General features: G+C 45.4%; 1 protein-coding gene and 1 long non-coding RNA gene across 2 annotated transcripts in view; both read right to left on the bottom strand.

Moving 5' to 3' along the window:
* Positions 1-2,336, bottom strand: part of LOC144155444 (uncharacterized) — a 53,504-nt gene extending 51,168 nt beyond the window's left edge. Inside the window, exon 1 of the long non-coding RNA XR_013319574.1 lies at positions 1,914-2,336. This is a non-coding gene — a long non-coding RNA (uncharacterized LOC144155444). The remainder of the gene's footprint in view (positions 1-1,913) is intronic.
* A 6,156-nt stretch (positions 2,337-8,492) lies between these two features.
* On the bottom strand, positions 8,493-9,641 carry LOC144155441 (NEDD8-conjugating enzyme UBE2F-like). Its single transcript, XM_077686883.1, has one exon. It carries the CDS (start codon positions 9,466-9,468, stop codon positions 8,896-8,898), a length of 573 nt encoding a protein of 190 aa, XP_077543009.1. The 5' UTR covers positions 9,469-9,641; the 3' UTR covers positions 8,493-8,895.
* Between the last annotated feature and the right edge of the window lie 7,035 nt (positions 9,642-16,676).

Raw genomic sequence — 16,676 nt, 5'->3', positions numbered from 1 at the left:
GATTCCCGGAAAGTGATATGATTTGCACTTTTCAATTATGCTCTTTCAAAGGACTGACAAGCATGATGGCTGTTCTTGCGTTTTGAAATATTTGATAAGTATCATTATTAGAGCTCCTACGCCCACATTTTAAATAACTGCGCAAATAATTACTGCGAGTGTACGCGTTTCTAAGGCTTCCAAGACCTGCAAGTGACGCAGGCATCGCATTGCGTAAGAGTTACAGCTTTAATTTTAACAGATTCTTTAAAATAAATAATTCAATAAAGGATAATATGAATGAGTTCAACCTGCACGTGAGCTACAATGTGCGTACTCGCTCATAAGCGGTCCACCCGCGTAAAGCACTGATAAGATATGACGTCTGATAAGAGCTATATCGAACTCCGGAAAAGAGACAGCTTGGCGTGGCTCAATTTAGTCCCACTGAAGTGTGGAACTCGGCGTTTTGTAAAGAGTGTAAGAGTATAAGCGTTTTAAGGACATGTATGTTAAGGACACCGGATTGTACCAACAGCTCTCTCCTCGCGCACTACACACATACACCAGAAGAACATACCCTCCCCCACACCTCGGTCTCTCCAACCACCAAGCGCACATATATCGGCGTCTACAAACAGAAACTTTCTACAACCATGCTATCCTCTCCCACATATCTCCGTCCCTTCTTCCCCACAGCTGCCCCCAATGTGACACCCCTCTCACAACCTCCTACCAAGTCGTGTGTTCATGTCCCCCGCCCCGTTCACTCCCCTTCCCTTGAGCAGTGGGAGTCTGCGCTGACCAGCTCGGCGCCGGAGCATCAGCTCGCCCCGGTGCAACGAGCCCTAGGTTCGGCGCAGGCTCGCGGCTTCCTGGACACAGGAGGCTGACCACATCCCTTTCAACTTCCCTTGATAGCTTAATGAAGATGTTTCACCACCACCAAGCACGCGCAGTCCAATAAAGCCGTAAAAGCCGTATAAGAGCCGGAAGCATATCTAATCTCACTGCCCAAGATTTGTCCTTCTAATTGAGACTATCGAGTACCGGGCGAGAATAGCTTTTTCTCTGCACGCGAAAATTTGAATGCGTGCGGCATTTGATAGCACTCAACTGGCGTTATAATTTTTTTTTTTTTCCGAAATTTTGATCCATGCACCTCCGGAATTTTTCCTGATTTTATTCGTGTATAACCACGGTTCTCGTTTCTAATAGAAAATTCGCTCTCCCGCTTCCAGCGGCTATCTGTCTGGTTATCAAATGGTAAAGCGGCTGTTCATAACAGGCGGTGGGTGCCGGTCTCGGGCACCAGGTGACGACAAACGCTATTTTTGCTGTGAAATTTTGAACAATCCAGCTGGCTTCCGAGCGGCACTTTGGTGCACTGAGATTGGACGCTGTAGTAGTAGTAGCAGCAGAAACTTTTATTTTGCACGTGGTGGGATTAAAAAGGACGCTGTAACTTTTATTTTTCAGAGTTGTAACTCCCTTGATTTGTATTTCACGTCACTGAAATGTTTCAGTATACGTTGAATTTCGGTATGTCCAATACGAATTAACTGCACGGAGGAGTCAACTGCTCCTCGTACTATCCCGGTTTGTACAGCCTGCGCAACGTAACTGCACACTCGCATGTCGGGTTCAGCCCGGTTGGTGCCGGCGGGAGGCTGACCTCAGTCGACCGCGCGTCTCCAAAGGCCGCTCAACCGGCCCTCATGAATCGATTCAAACTGCGCGCGCCCCGTCGGCGCCGCGGGCAGACGGCCCGCCCTTTACGTCTGACTCATCGCTGGACACGTCGATGGGCTTCTCCCGCGCTCGCCAGACGAGGAGGGTAAAGACCGGGAAGCTTTTCGTCCGACGTACGCGCTGCGAGGGTGGCAGTGCAGCATCGTCAGCGCCGGCATTGAGAAACAAGCAGCTATACGTACCTTATATATCTGAAGATGGCAGGAGCCTCTTTTCGGTGCGAAAGAGCGTTCTTGGCATAGGTATCCGGGCCAGCGTGGTACTGTTCCCAGCGTCGAACTCTGTCAAATCACAGGCCTATATTTCATCGATTAATCTGGGCAGGCACACTCACGGATGTGAAAGCAAGCATGTCGAAGGTCAACAAATAACTGCGATTTTGTAAGTAATAAGCACAAAGTTACGGAGAAAAAATGGCAGCGCCAAATGCATACATGTCGGTTGTTCCAATGTCAAATAGCGGGGTGCTAGCGAGTTGTGGGCGTATAGTATCTCACGCATATGCAGTAAACGCGGCGGTAGTAAATTAGTGCCGCCAGTTGCACTTCAATCGCAATTTCGTGATTGATTATTTAATCGGGCAATGGCTTCAGTCGTGCCTAATAGGTCCGATACTTTTTTTCCCGGACCAAAGTGTGCTTGCAGCCAAATAACTGTATTTAAGCATTAAACAAATCGTCGATGATAGCAGACGCGTGATTTCTGCTCAGGAAAAAAAAAAAAAAAGAATAGCCCCAAAATCGGAGAGTTACTTCTTTGCCGTTGCCGGCTGTACGGTGCAATTGTGGGTGCCGCTTTCCGCGGCGGCGCGTTCGATTTCTTAGTTGAATCGTAACCCGAGATATTTTGAGTGACATCACGCTGCTGTTGAGTCATCTGTTCTGATAGACAATAAGAGAGACTTCTGAGCGCTGACTCGCTGTATGCGACGAGTGGGTCGCACAGCGGACCCCGCAGGACTAGGTTTGTGGTTTGCGGTTGCGTAGGCCAGTGGCTTCCAACGGTATGGCTCACAATGACGACGACGAGCGCTGCCATGTGTTCCCCATAAATATTCCTTCAGTAAGAATATATACTCCGATGAAGACTGGTCCTCCGGATGAATCGTCAGTAAACTTCATTTTGTTAATGTTTTTCTCGTGTGTCTCTGTCTTTACTTACCTTAATATATATATATATATATATATATATATATATATATATATATATATATATATTAAGTTAAGTAAAAACAAAACTTGGACAAGCGCAAAAACAAAACTTGGACAAGAAAGACAACGGGACGAAGCGCTACTAGCAACTGAAACGTTTAATCGTCAAAACACACAAATATATACACACAATCTAAGCCACCGCCAACACAAACGTACGGTACAATCTACAATATCTTGTACAGTCACGGGGAACAACCACCAAAAACACTGCATACAACCAAACCGCACGTGTTCATACTCCGAAAGAAGCACGGTACATTTTATCAGCCCTTATCCAAGAAAGCAAACTCGGCATCTGATAGCAAAATGGCACCAAAAATGATATGGCACCAAGACTGCCAGAACTTGACTGCCAACCCTTATTTTTGTCTTAATTAAACGAGTCCCTCATTTCCCATTCTGATTCGCTACATGCACAGCGAGGGCCTCTGTTCTTGCAGTCTTGGTGCCATAGGGACCATAGGGATCTTAAGAGGGTTCAACGCTGGTCGACCACTCTCGACATGTCGTAGACACTCGAGTCACGGCCCGGGGGCTAAAAAGAAGGTCCCCTTCACCCCGAGTAGTCCGAGTGGCGCTGGCTACCACCCCCAAACGCAGGAAACAAAAATACCTGAACATAAATACCCCAGAAAGTGGAGGGGAAAATAGCCCCGGCGGTAGCATAGTGGTCATCGCACCAGACCGGTATTCTGGGGGTCGTGGGTTTGGGTCCCACCCGGCGGGCATTTTTTCTCCCCTTTCTTTCTTTCTTTCCAAATTCTTGATCTGTTTCAATGACCTACCACATCCTCCCCTTTGCTTTCCGAGGTTTTCTTGACTGCTCACCCTTATTTCTCTCTCTCTCTCTTGGAGAACTGCAATCTTGGAGAACTACAATTGGAGAACTACAACCAGAGAGCTTCACTGTGGGGCTAAAGATAAATATGAATAAAAATTACAGTGATCGACTGATTATGAGTTAACGCACCGATGCTACACAGGCGACGAGAAGCGCCGTAGTGGAAGGCTCCGGATTAATTTTGACTAGCTGGGGATCTTTAACGCGCGCCGATATCACGAACACACGGGCGTTTTCGCTTTTCGCCTCCATAAGAAAAGCGGCCGCCGCGGCCGGGAATCGAACTCGCGACCTCGTGCTCAGCAGCACAACGACTTAGCCACTGAGCCTCCGCGGCGGGTGGGTATAAAACTAAAGTAATGATAAATAAACATGCTGAACGCGTCTTTTTCAGCATAGGTCAACAAGTAGAACAACTGGAACAAGTAGAACAATGTAACTACCTTGGCCAGACGGTCAGTGCTGATCCCGACCGCGAGAAATAAATATGGCGCAGAATAGGAATGGGTTGGAGTGCATTCGGCAAGCACTCGCAACTAATGAAAAGTAAGCTACTTCTTTCCCTAAAAAGAAAGGCATTCAACCAATGCATTCTGCCGACGATGACATACGGAGCAGAAACTTGGCGCGTTACTAAGCAACTAGAAAGCAAACTTAGGTCCTCCCAACGTGCCATATGGAGCGAATAATGTCAGGAGTAACGCTTAGGGACAGAAAACGAGCAACCTGGGTTGGGGAGCAAACTCGAATAGAAGATATCATAGTTCAAGTTAAGAAAATGGACTTGGGCTGGCCATGTAGAGCAATGAACTGACAACAGGTGGATTATAAAGGCAACACAATGGACACCGAAAGACGGGACTATAGAAGACGGGGAGGGCCCTTAACTCGATGGAGAGACGAAATAAGAAAATTCGGAGGCAAAGAATGGACTCGGGCAGCGCGGGACAGAAGCGGATGGAGGTCAATGGGTAAAGCCTTCGTCCTGCTATAGTGCCTAGAATATTCTAGGCACTATAGTCCTGCAGTGGATCTAAATAGGCTGTTGATGATGATGGTGATATGTCACGGGAGAAGAAACTACGCGGCCGCCGCGATCGGCATTTCACTGCACAGCCCCGGAATGAATTGCGTCCGCTATCATTTCGTTTATCGGATGCCGCTACCCACTCCTTCGCCGTCGCAGCATGTCGCAGCTACGAAGCTTCGCAGTCTGCGTTATTCTTTATTGTGACCTTTATCTGGTCGCTCGCCCGCTCGCCGCAATGGGCCGTTTCGCCTCCTGTATATATATATTCTTGCTCCGGGTTCCGGGTAAACATATCTAAGCAACAACCATGCAGTTGCGATTATAACAAATAAGCGAAGGTGTCTACCACCAGCAACATTCGTTCAACTTTTTTTTTTTTTTTCGAAATCTGCGGTGCTTTCAGAACGAAGTCAACAAGCACGCACCGTACTTTGCGTTAAGTGTCCCCAAAGTATTAAAGCCGAATGTTACTACCGTACGCCCACCAGATAACTCAAAAACTGGCTCGAAATTTTTTTTTCTCTCTTTCTCGATCTGGCATTATTTGCGAGCTTGAGTGACGTCACTCACTACATATCACGGGTATTGGCTGGCTTCATTCTAGCAGTTGCAGCAACAAACGCATCTGATGGCCACTTAGAAAAATCGCAACAAAAGTAAAACAGGAACTAGACGCGTCTGCTGCGATGAGCGAATTCCGCCGCCGTGACAATCAGTCTGCGCTGGCGATGACTACAGCTTTCGAAGTGCGCCCAGGCCCGAAGGAAGAAGTGAAAGCGTTTATCAGCAGTGTTGCAGGGTATCTTTAACTGTAGACAGTCGAGCTGGAGCACGCCGGACGTCTTGCATGGCAAAAAAAAAAATCGCATCATATATTTTTAGTGAAGTCGCACGCTGGGCCTAGTAATTTCCGATCCTTTTTCTTTTTTTGCGCCAGAGACGTGACGAAGCGCTGTGGCGGAAGTATAAAGACCTTATGTGACCTTAATATATTGTTTTAATGATGATGGTATTATAATGGCGCAAGGCCAACTGGGGCAAACAGCGCAAAGATATGTCGTTTTGATTTTACGCCTCTGGATTGGACTGGACTGGACTGGGCTGGAAAATAGTGAACGCAGCCGCTGCGGCCTTTTTCAGAACCACCCAAATGAAAGCAAGAGAATGCAGGCTAGTGGAAACACACACAAAAAAGAAGTGCGAACGTGCGTGCGTCCGTCGCGCTGTTTTCATGCCTTCAGTAACGCACCCAGCCTAAGTTTCGACGCTTTTTAATATATACGGTGCCTGAAATTCAAGTGGGAAGGTCCTATAAGACATTTTATTAAATTTCTTCACCTTTAAAGTCGGCTTTACTATTATACACATATGTATTGATGGAAAGACATTTTCTAAGGGCAGTATGAGCAGTCTGAAAGTATAGTGTACTAGAATTCTAGTACACTATACTGAAAGTATGAACTCCCAGCGCCTTTTATTGAACGTTGTGTCTAAAGGTACGTCGTACGTACCCGCAAAATTTCTTAAATATACGTCTTTATTGAATACCACATTAATTTGTTTATAGCGATTCTTCATACGTGATGGATGGACGGACGGATTTCCTCTTCGAGTAAAGAAATATCGCTTACGCAATAAATGACGGAAGGCCAGTCTTTTTACAGAGTTTTTACCGGTTCTATTTTATTTTTCCCGCTTTTTTTGCGAGTTTGCTTTGCCGCTAGAGAGAGTAAATTGGACCTCGCAGAGCAATTAAAAAAAAACGTAACTTCATTTCGCGTCTCGGGCGGGAACCGTCCTTCTGCAAGAATGGACTAATTGCGCAAAGAGCATTTCACCATGTCAGTTTTTGTCTGTCTTTTGTGGTTTTTGTAAAACAAGTCCAGAAACTATTTCTTCTATGTCAGTAGTATTAACTCTATGCTTCAATGTATATAGTACACTATATTCAATGTGTAAGCACCGTGGTAAGCACTCAGAACCGGTGGCGGCACCTGGAGGTGCGCGATCCAACCTTCGCCTCCAAATCTCGCGTGGTACTGAATGCCCAAATGCGCGCGGAATATTGCATTTACGACGAGCCCTAGTCCTCACATAAGCTAATTCTGTTACAGATGCAACAATCACATAGAGGCAAAGCTGGATTGCTGTTGCTGTCAGGGAACAGAAAAAGAAAAACGAAGGTAGAAAAGAAAAATGAGAAAGTCATGCGAACGGGCCAATCACCCCTTTTGGGCATGGGCCAGTATGTGGGTCGATGTCCAAGTTAGAACTACTAGATTATATAGTGGCTCTAGTTCGGGCCTTTCGAGATTGCGGGCTCAATGCACGACTCTACGTGCACTGAAATTTCAATGCATGATGCAAAAAACCCAACCCTACCATACTATAGTGCCTAGAATAAGGCACTATAACCGTACGTCACAAATCACGATTCAGATTTCGCAGTTTGTAGAGATACGGTGGCGCTGCCGTTCTGCTCGGTGTTGTCCCAGTTAGCTTTGCACTAGAACCAGCGTAGCTTATTTAGTGGCTCTACTTTGCACTGTGCCGTATGTCTTGCACTAGGCCGGCGGTCAGCAACGAAGAAAAAATCGACCGTTGTCGTAAAGTGAACACTGGACTAGATGAGGTGGGATGACCTGTATCAATGCATCCGTGGATGAAATCGTCTTACGGTCATAGTTGTGTTGCAGTGGCGTAGCCCGAAATTTATTTTGTTGTGTGTGTGGGGATATATATATATAAGGTTAGTAGAGACAGAGACAAACGAGAAAGACGTAGAAAATAGAAATAAGTTTACTGACGAACGTCAGTAAACTTATTTCTATTTTCTACGTCTTTCTCGTTTGTCTGTCTCTACTAACCTGATTTTTTTCGCGCTCTGTGTGAGTTTTTATCTTTTCAGACTATATATATATATATATATATATATATATATATATATATATATATATATTCCAGGAAGTCATCAGTACATTTTAAACACGTTTACCCAAAGCATTCTTCATAAAAAAAGCAACGTCGGGAAGGGTGGATTTATCCCCCAACCCCCCCCCAGGCTACGCCACTGTTGTGTTGGCACAAGCACGGCTAAACGAAAGACCAAACTGTGTGTGAAATCGCTTGTTGATTGCTACGGTCGCATATCCTTTTGTCTCTCAAGCCATTATGGTACCGTCAGCATTCAATCGCCGTCACTGCACAGCCCAGATGGCCGAAGACGTCGCCAGAACCCAAGGACTCCTGGCCGCCGTCTGACAGGGAGAACTGAGGAGTGCTCCCACCTTCCCTAACCCCCAATCTTTGGCAAAATAAAGTTCATTCTTCACTGCAGTGGCACTTGCCATATCGTGCTTCGCGCTACTGCTAAACAAGGACTGCGAAAACACACGACACGAGCGCGCTTTACAGGGTGATCATCAGGGGTTTATGCAGAATTTAGATTTTGGGGGGGTGTTAGGGGGGTGTGTATAAATCCCTGGTGATAATAGCCTGTCTTTTCGCAGTCCCTGTCCATTTTTTGCGCTGAACTGTACGAACCATGGAATACCAACTAGGCCAATCGATGACGCTACTGCTCTACAGTTCATTGGATCCGCATTCGAGCTGCAAACTGGCAGATGCTTGAACCCGCCAGCCCCTCCACCCCCTGAAAAACACACGGACCAACGAATATGCACAATTTCTTTTATCACACAAGTGGAAAAAAAAAAAGAAAAAAAAAATCCCGGAAAGCCATTTATGCCGCTTAAGCGTAGGGCTGTGCCCACAGTTCCAAGCCATACTTGAAACAGCAGACAATTATAAGATAGCTTTATTCTTGAGGCCGTGCTGGTGCAGACTTCGTTTGTACTTTCTCGAGAAGTCCATAGGCGGATTGATGCAGGTCTAAACGCACAGCACGGGGCGAGGGGGAGGGGGACGAGCCCGATGCCACAATCGCGGCCACGGGCTCGTGCCCAGGACCGGGTGTCACCACAAACGCTTGGCGTAGCTCAGAACAGCATCAGCGCAGCGGCGAACAGCCTGGCTACGGCCACGGCAACCAGATCGCAGTGCGCGCCGTCACGAGCGCTTTACCGCTTGGCGTAGCTCAGTACGTATTCGCGCACTTTGGCTTTGAAGCCTTCTTTGTCCCTCTGGTAGTGTTCGGCAGCCTCGTTGTCCAGAGGGTCGTCGAAATTGAGCAAGTCAGTGAAAAGCGCGTTCAAGCCCCAAACGATTTCCTTGAGAGTCCGCGTCGGCGCCCAGCCCATGCCATCGATGGAGCTTTCGCGCAGAAGGCTCAGGCAGACGTTGCCTTCCTCGTTAATGTTCGGGTGCCAGAGCCGGGTCATGCACTTCACCTTGGGGGGAACCATGTTGTAGTCTTCGGGAACCTCCACTAGAAAAACGAAGCGTCCGCCCTGCCAGTAGCCCTCTTCGGGCGTGATGACGAGATCGAAGCGGTGAAGCACGTCCGGGTCTTCAAACTTGAGCGCACACGTGCTCGGCAGATTGGCTTCCATCTCCTGCACTTCGCGCACAAGCAACTTGTCCCTGACCGAGGCACGGCGCACGGCTCCGGCAGCCTCGGGCACCAAGCTCTGCACAGCTTCGGTATTGTTATTTTGCGAGCTCTGCTTCAGTTTCTTCGACAGGGTGATCATAATGCCTGATTGCGCCTGGCCGCCTTCCTCACGCACAGTCCGTCCGAGTCACGCGGTCATGTCTTTCGCGGCTGCATCACACAAATTTTCCTTGCAGTGGCCAATAATGCTGTAAACACCAAGCGCCCCTAGCCATTCAAGCGCCATCGCGTCTGGGTAAGCGGCGGCAGGACGCTGGCGTCACCTGTGGTCAAACGCTTTGTATTTGCCGAAACCATCTTTATTTTGGTTGTTATTTTCATGAACAAAGTGTGGAATTGTGAAAAACCCTGTTTTTATTAAATGCTTCGTAAACGTTTGCTACTTTTTTTCATGAGTGCGGGGTCTTGGGCTATTTTTCCAAGCAGCTACAACGGCTACAACGCTACAAGTGCTACAAGCGCTGCAAGTTTCTTTCCTCCGTGATTACGGCCCTGGGCGGAAGCCTATGGGCTATGAGCTATGCTATGAGGTTGGGGGGAAAGAGAGTGTTCTTCAAGGTGTGCAGGCAGTCGAGTGTGGATGACGTGTTCGAAAAGTCTTCCCCAGGCAGGAAGGAGGTGAGCAAGATAGTGGCTTGAGAAAGCTACCTGTGAGAAGGACTCAGATGTACGCTTGTGCCCGTTGTTACGTAGGGAAAAGAAAAAGTTCATCGAATGAAGACAGAAATGTTTTCTTCGTGTCATTCATGTTTGGTTAGCTGGGAGACCCTTGTGCTATGTGATGTTCAGTGGCGTTATGCGTTTAAGAGTTCAAGAGCTTAGGAGAGCTCAAGCATCGAAGCTGAATTCGTAAGACGTTTGTGTGACGCGAGTACCATATTTTCTGGTATATAAGCCGACCTTCCCAGTGTGAAAATTTTGTGAAAATTTTTGCATTTTAATAGCATTTTGCATTGCTGAAATAGTGTTGGCTAAGTGTCATTACAGTTAAACGAGTTGCATGCTTTATTCCCAAATGCTGAAAAAGTTTTGAGAGCAATGACATGAAACCCCCGCAGGACAGCTTTCAGACCAGTCTAGAGTTTTCACTGGATTGGTTCGGTAAAATGCATTTAACTCCATCGTGTGGCGATCATACTAGTCACACATTTCTGAGGTGGTAAAACTGCTTGTCTGTCAATGCCAGATGCGCGTGAGCACAAGCCAGATACATTATTTTTCATCATTGAACCGCTGTGGCTGTCTTAATATGTGCGAGTAGCTGCCATATAAACTGAAGCAAACTTTAAAGAAAAGCCAACTTGTAGCCCACATGGAAAAATAAACAAATGCAGTTTAATCGCTTTCACATTTCAAGAAGGTTCGTTCCCACAACCATCAAACCTGATAACTTCAGCAAAGCTGTCCAAGTCATCACCAGTAAGCCTGCCACGTGTTGTGATCGGAACCTGCAACAATTTGATGCTATAAACTGACTTTGGAGCTTGGGAAGAGCCACCAGAATCGGCTCGTAAATTGTCACCCATTCTTTATTTACAGTGCAATCTTGTTAAACCATACCCTAATAAGCTGTAGTTTCTTTTTATACATTGTTAAGCCGAATCCCCGGTTCAGTTTCTCTTTAACCTAATGCATTCGGATAAACTGTAGTGCCGGTTAGTACGTACTTTCTTCGCGTCCCTGTTAGGTACAGTTTAACGAGGTTTCACTGTACTTTATAATCCTGCTTCACAGATTCTGCCCCCACAAGTGTGACAACTCTGATTCTTGTAGGGCGGAGAAGGGGAGTGAAGGTGTTGACTTATTCCTTCCCTGGTATCATGCGGTTCGTGTGAATATTGTGGCAGGAAAAAATTTAGTTGCATCAAGTGTAAAATAATGAGTTAAAAATTGTGTGACTGGGACATGCCAACTGTGTGGAGTTCTCACTCGCTGGCTTGCATCATTACTAGAGGTAGGATTTTTAGGCATTAAAAAAGCGTTTTAGGTGCCAAAAATAGGCACAAAAAACAACGGTTTCGGCCTCCTATGTCATAAATATAAGCACTATAAAATATAGAGATGGTCTGCATTCAAGAGCGTATTGGATGCTGAACTGTTGCATTGGAAATAGAATTGCATTTGCTATGCACACGATGGAGAAATGAGGATGCGGCTGCACGTTTGAAGAAATCTGTTTGGCGGAGAGCATGCGGAATGTCGTCTAAGAATCACTGTCTAAGAATCACTTGGGAGCATTGTTGTACTTGGGAACATTCGATGGCTTGATCAACACTAGAATCCTAGAGTTCTCACAAGCAAAGACTCCTGAAACTTCTTTAAGGACAGAAAATCCGTCATTCTTGTCCCAGACCTGTTGTAACATCGCACATGCTTTTTTGGTTTTTGGTCCTTCAGAAACGGCAGTGATTCTGTACTGTGCATGAAGATTTTATGCAATATTCATATGTAGTGTTTCTCCTGAACTTTCAAGTTTCTTGATAGTGTTTACGAGGAATGTAAAGTTGATGCAAAAGTATGTGAGGTCTCCTTGGAGGCTACCCAGAGAGAGGACAGCTTGAGTCCTCCCGACTGCAGCATTCTCGTCACCTGAAAAGCCGTTGATCACGGCCTTGATGTTAAAAAAATAGCAGTTAATGCTGAACAGTTACTTGCCATGTTCCCCAATGTGTGACGATAGGCTCTGACGAAAGGGGTACGGCAACTTCTTGAATGAGGCACAAAAGTAAATTACAAACAACACAACAACAGCGTGAACATCACATTTTTTATTTCTTTGGCTCTTCACTTTTCCTTCCCGTGATGGCTCTCTGCGGTTGTTTTCAGGGAGTTGGTTGAACTAGGGGACTAAATTGCATCCCACAGAGTTTAGACGTCAATGTTGCCCGGTAACGTCTCAGACTGCGCTCGAAAATGAAAATTGAGGCGAAATAGTGTTCATGTAGGTGCCCATTTTGAAAATAGGCATTTAAGGCACCATAAAAACACCATAAAAGCCCGTCTTAACCTCTAACTCATGCTCAAATATTAAATTGCTGCGATAGGAATGCAAGGAACAAAATAGGCATTTGCCTAAAATCCGGTCTGTAATCAGTGCAGTGCAGGCATTTATTGTTTCCTTTTCTATCTCGTGACTGCATATTTAGCAAATTCAACTGCAGACCTCTAAGGGAAGTTAATATTTTTGCCGTCTTAAGGGGGCAGTTGGGTCTTTGGGGCCGACAAACGGTCAAAAAAAGCGTTTTCTCAAAAATGGAATTTTTGGCCTCCACGGCCATTTTTCTAACAGCCTGTAAATTTCCTCATCAAAAGGCATCATATTTTGTTGTTATTATATTATAATAGCATTTTAAAGTGCACTCTACAGCTCAGTTGGCGCAGAATTCGATGGTGAAATGGCACTTTTCTTGCAATGCAAAGCTAGCATTTCATCCTCAGATATCTTGGCACACAGAGCAGGTACAACTTTAGTTCTTTTTGCTTCTGATACCAAAATGTGTGGAGAATACAATATAGGAAACAATTTTTTTAAATGGAGGCTTTGGAAAATTATTATTGTGTTCAATTGGCACCACCTGCGAGCCATTTCTGGCAGAGCGCGGGAGAAGCGAAGTTCCCTGTGTTGTAAAACGACCAAAAATAGCTAAATCAAAAAAGTTCTTCCTATGTTGTATTCTTTAGTCATTTGTCTGCCTAGCCACGTGGTAATTGCCATTCTGCATGGAGTGGTTATTTTGCAACTGTGTCCCAAAATAATGGCAATTAATCATTAATTAACTAAAAATATAATAAGCTTACAAAAAATCTAATAGGAGATTTGAAATCAGCACAAAAAACTCTATAATGCAGTGCAGTTTCATTAAAATTGGTTGGTAAATAAAAAATATAGCTCTAAGACCAGTCTGCCCCCTTAACCAGGTGTGCGCCTCTTACATGCAGCCACGTGCCCCCTTTTCTCATCTTGTTAAAAAGCAATGTGTGAATATATGTCGGATGCATATTTTATTAGACATAGTAGGCTTTAGGATTGATTTTTCTTCTGGTGCTTTCAAGCGGGTGAACCAGAGAATGAAACTTGCTCCAGGGGCTCTGGCTAACCAGTGAGTGCATACAGTGCACGTCTGAGTGAAAAAGTAGTTGGCAACTACGCTTCTCCACTTGAGTACTTCCAGTAGACACATTAGTCACATCTTGCCGCCTTCCTTGGGCATATAAGTCGAACATGGTTTTTCGACCTGGTTGCTTGGGCGCAGGGAATTTAAAAGGCTACAGCATAAGGAAAAAAAAAAAAAGACGTGTGTGGTGTGTGTATATGCAGCAAGCAACACATTAAGTTGGAAGTTTACTTGCAAGGTAAGTAAGTACATGATAAATGTCTGTAAAAATGTCATAAGGGGTCACAAGGTTGGAATCGTAGGCTGTTTATGAAACCCCCAAGAATCAATTGAATATCTGTTTGTAGATCTTTTAAAATACACTAGCATCTTGTCCCTTTCCCTTGCCAACTTAAGGCTGGGCCCAATGTGCACACCCTGCTCTGGCTTTCTTTTTTGCCACACTGCGCAAAGACAGAAGGCGAGCCTTGCTCTGACTTGGTGTCAGCCTAGAGGCTGTGCTCCGGCCTTCAGTGACACCACAATATTGTTCCGACAGGGTGCTGAAAGATGACGGGAGGTGGTTGAAGCCTACCACGTACAAAACATGTGGACTCGTGCGTTACCGCACCATTCCTATCCATTCTGGTTGCAGAGGTTGCCTATTTTGATGTGAGTGCTTCGTAAGACTGTGCTCCTCGTAGGTGGTTTTTGCTGTTGAATTTTTTCTTTTGCTGTTTAGGTAAGCTGGCTATGTATTTTGTGCTGCTCCAATAAAGCTTTGAGTTGAAGTTCAGCACTCATCCTGTTCTCCCATTCCTTAGCCCTGTACGCACCACGCTGCGATGATGAGCTAAAATGTAAACAGTATCCAGGCAGTTTAACGTGTCAGGATGATGGCACAGCAGAGGCTTCACATGGTGGGGACACCTTTACCCATTGGACATCTAAAACTAGTTTGTGGTCTAATTTTTCCACTCTCTCGACCGTATTTTCCACATGTGATGTACATGACAGCACTAGGCAACACAGTGACATTGAAAGCAAAGCTGGCATTTCACAGCAGTCAATCGTCGGTGCCAGAGATATACCTGCTGGGTGTATGAAGGTTTTTCTAATATCCGGTCTGCGCCAGCTGTCGGAAAATTATCTACCCTAGATCCACATATGTCCTTCGTTTTCCACGTGCCTTCACAGAGGACCTATGACATTGTGTCCAGCTAAGCTGAAAACGTGCACAATTCAGCAGGCCTTTTTTTGCCACGTCTGTCTGAAAAAAAGACAAAAGAAAAGACAGTCTGCTCAAGGCATGTGTGAGCTCTTTTCCAATAAAGCCTCTTCCACCATGTGGAAAATAGATATAACATTAGCCAATGAACAGAGTGAGGCTTTCATTGCATTTCGTAAATTATAACAGAAAGGTGCCATGTTTGAGATTAGCTAACACACAGCATATGCAGTTGCCCTATGATTATATATTGGGAGGAAATTGTTTCGTGCATATTACTTTGGCTTCTGAGTGAGAAACTTTGGTCTACATTTTTCCTAACCAATATTGGTGTGATGTGAATGGCAAATACTGTTCTGATGCTACAACGGGCGTTTCACTGTGCATGTCGACTAACAGTTTATGATCAACAACCAGTTTTTATATACTGATCTTTTAGTGTTCTAGTTACCTGTACTCGAGCCAGGGAATTTTTCCGTCATGACTCAGGCACTCAAAATTTCAGAAGTGGGGGCTTGGGGGGTGGAGGGAGGTGGTGGTGGTGGATAATCCTATTTAGGTGCATTCCGAGTGCGAACAAGAAATTATTCTCATCACACTTAAAATGTGCACCCGCTCATTTGCATCTTGGAGATCCTTATGAAAACTTTGAAAACTTTGCAGTGCAAGCCAGGATATCCCCATTGTTTCAAACTTCTGCAAATGTCGTAACTGCTAAGCTTTGCCCATCTAAAGCAGGCCCTGGCCTGAGCCTAAACAGTGAATTGAGAGTACAGGTGATGGAAATTAGTGCGACTCTGCTAGGACACTGGTTGAAGCCGCGCACTGTTAACCACTGGTGGTAAGACTAGGCAGATACCCCGTGAAACTTAATTTAATAAACCAGTGTGGTGGCCGTTCCAAAGGCTGTGTTGACAGATAAGCTTTACAGCAGGATCAAAGACTGGGCTGCCAGGGGTACAGCTGCATCTACACGGCTCCATTGAAATTGCACTGGTCAAAGTTGGTGCACTGTAGGTTGATGCAATGAGTCGAGCAATATGCATCTCATGGACCCCTGCAAGGTGAGGGTCTAAGAAACATTCTCCTCAGCCAGGTGCAGGAACTACCTAGCCACAATACGAGCTCCCACTTATCGAAAAGAATTGTTTGTGGTGACATGGTGACAGTGTGCCAGTTTTTCTTTCTATGAATGCCCCATCGCCCTAGTGTGGATTGGTACTGTGCTCCTAAAAAACTGGTATCACGTATTTGAATTTTTGGGGGAAATGCTGAGAATTGGGTCACATTGCTCACCATCCACAGTCTGCAACTGAATCGCACAACTTTACAATTTGATGAAATGCATAGTGTTAGCTTTAGATGGCTGCAGTAGCGATGTTGCAATACCTACAGGCATTATAAATAAAATGCACTTGATACGCACATTGCCTGTGTTTTCAGCTGTGCTATAATTGTACAGTAAAAGCTTGTTAATCAATACCCATGAGGTGCAAAAAGAGCTTGCATTAAATAACATTCACAATAATGAAAGCAGAGCAAAAATGCTTGTTTGGCATAAAGCAGTCAAATATTCAACTTTTAGTGGGGGTGGTCGAGGTTCAAATGGGAATTTTTTCCTTTTATTCACTATTGTCGTTAAATGCTTCCACTGGTTTCTTGGCAGCAACTTGTCCTTTCTGGGCAGCGCCTGTCCTTGTCCCGTTCGTACCGTCTAAATTTTTGCGCTTTAAATTCGAGCAACTTCTGGGTTTATGTTTCTAATCTCAGAAGCCTCTGATTACATAATCACAGGAGTACCAGATTTTCATCCCGATGCACAAGCCATGCAGTTGCCACCGTGATTTGATTCCAGGCTAACAATATTCCGTAAAATTGACAGCCGGGCTAGTTGGTTTTGATTCATCGTAAGTAGCGCTTGAAACGGGACACAGAAGAGGAGACAGCAGTTCATGAAACAGCAGT

The sequence above is a fragment of the Haemaphysalis longicornis genome, unplaced genomic scaffold (assembly GCF_048455015.1).
Source record: "Haemaphysalis longicornis isolate Haplotype H1 unplaced genomic scaffold, Haemaphysalis longicornis Haplotype H1 scaffold_1, whole genome shotgun sequence".
In the NCBI taxonomy this organism is placed as follows: domain Eukaryota; kingdom Metazoa; phylum Arthropoda; class Arachnida; order Ixodida; family Ixodidae; genus Haemaphysalis; species Haemaphysalis longicornis.
This window is presented reverse-complemented; position numbering and strand designations above follow the sequence as displayed.

What these genes read in the sequence shown, in the direction of transcription:
- LOC144155441 (XM_077686883.1), bottom strand. Translation starts at nt 9,468, where the DNA reads ATGATCACCCTGTCGAAGAAACTGAAGCAGAGCTCGCAAAATAACAAT.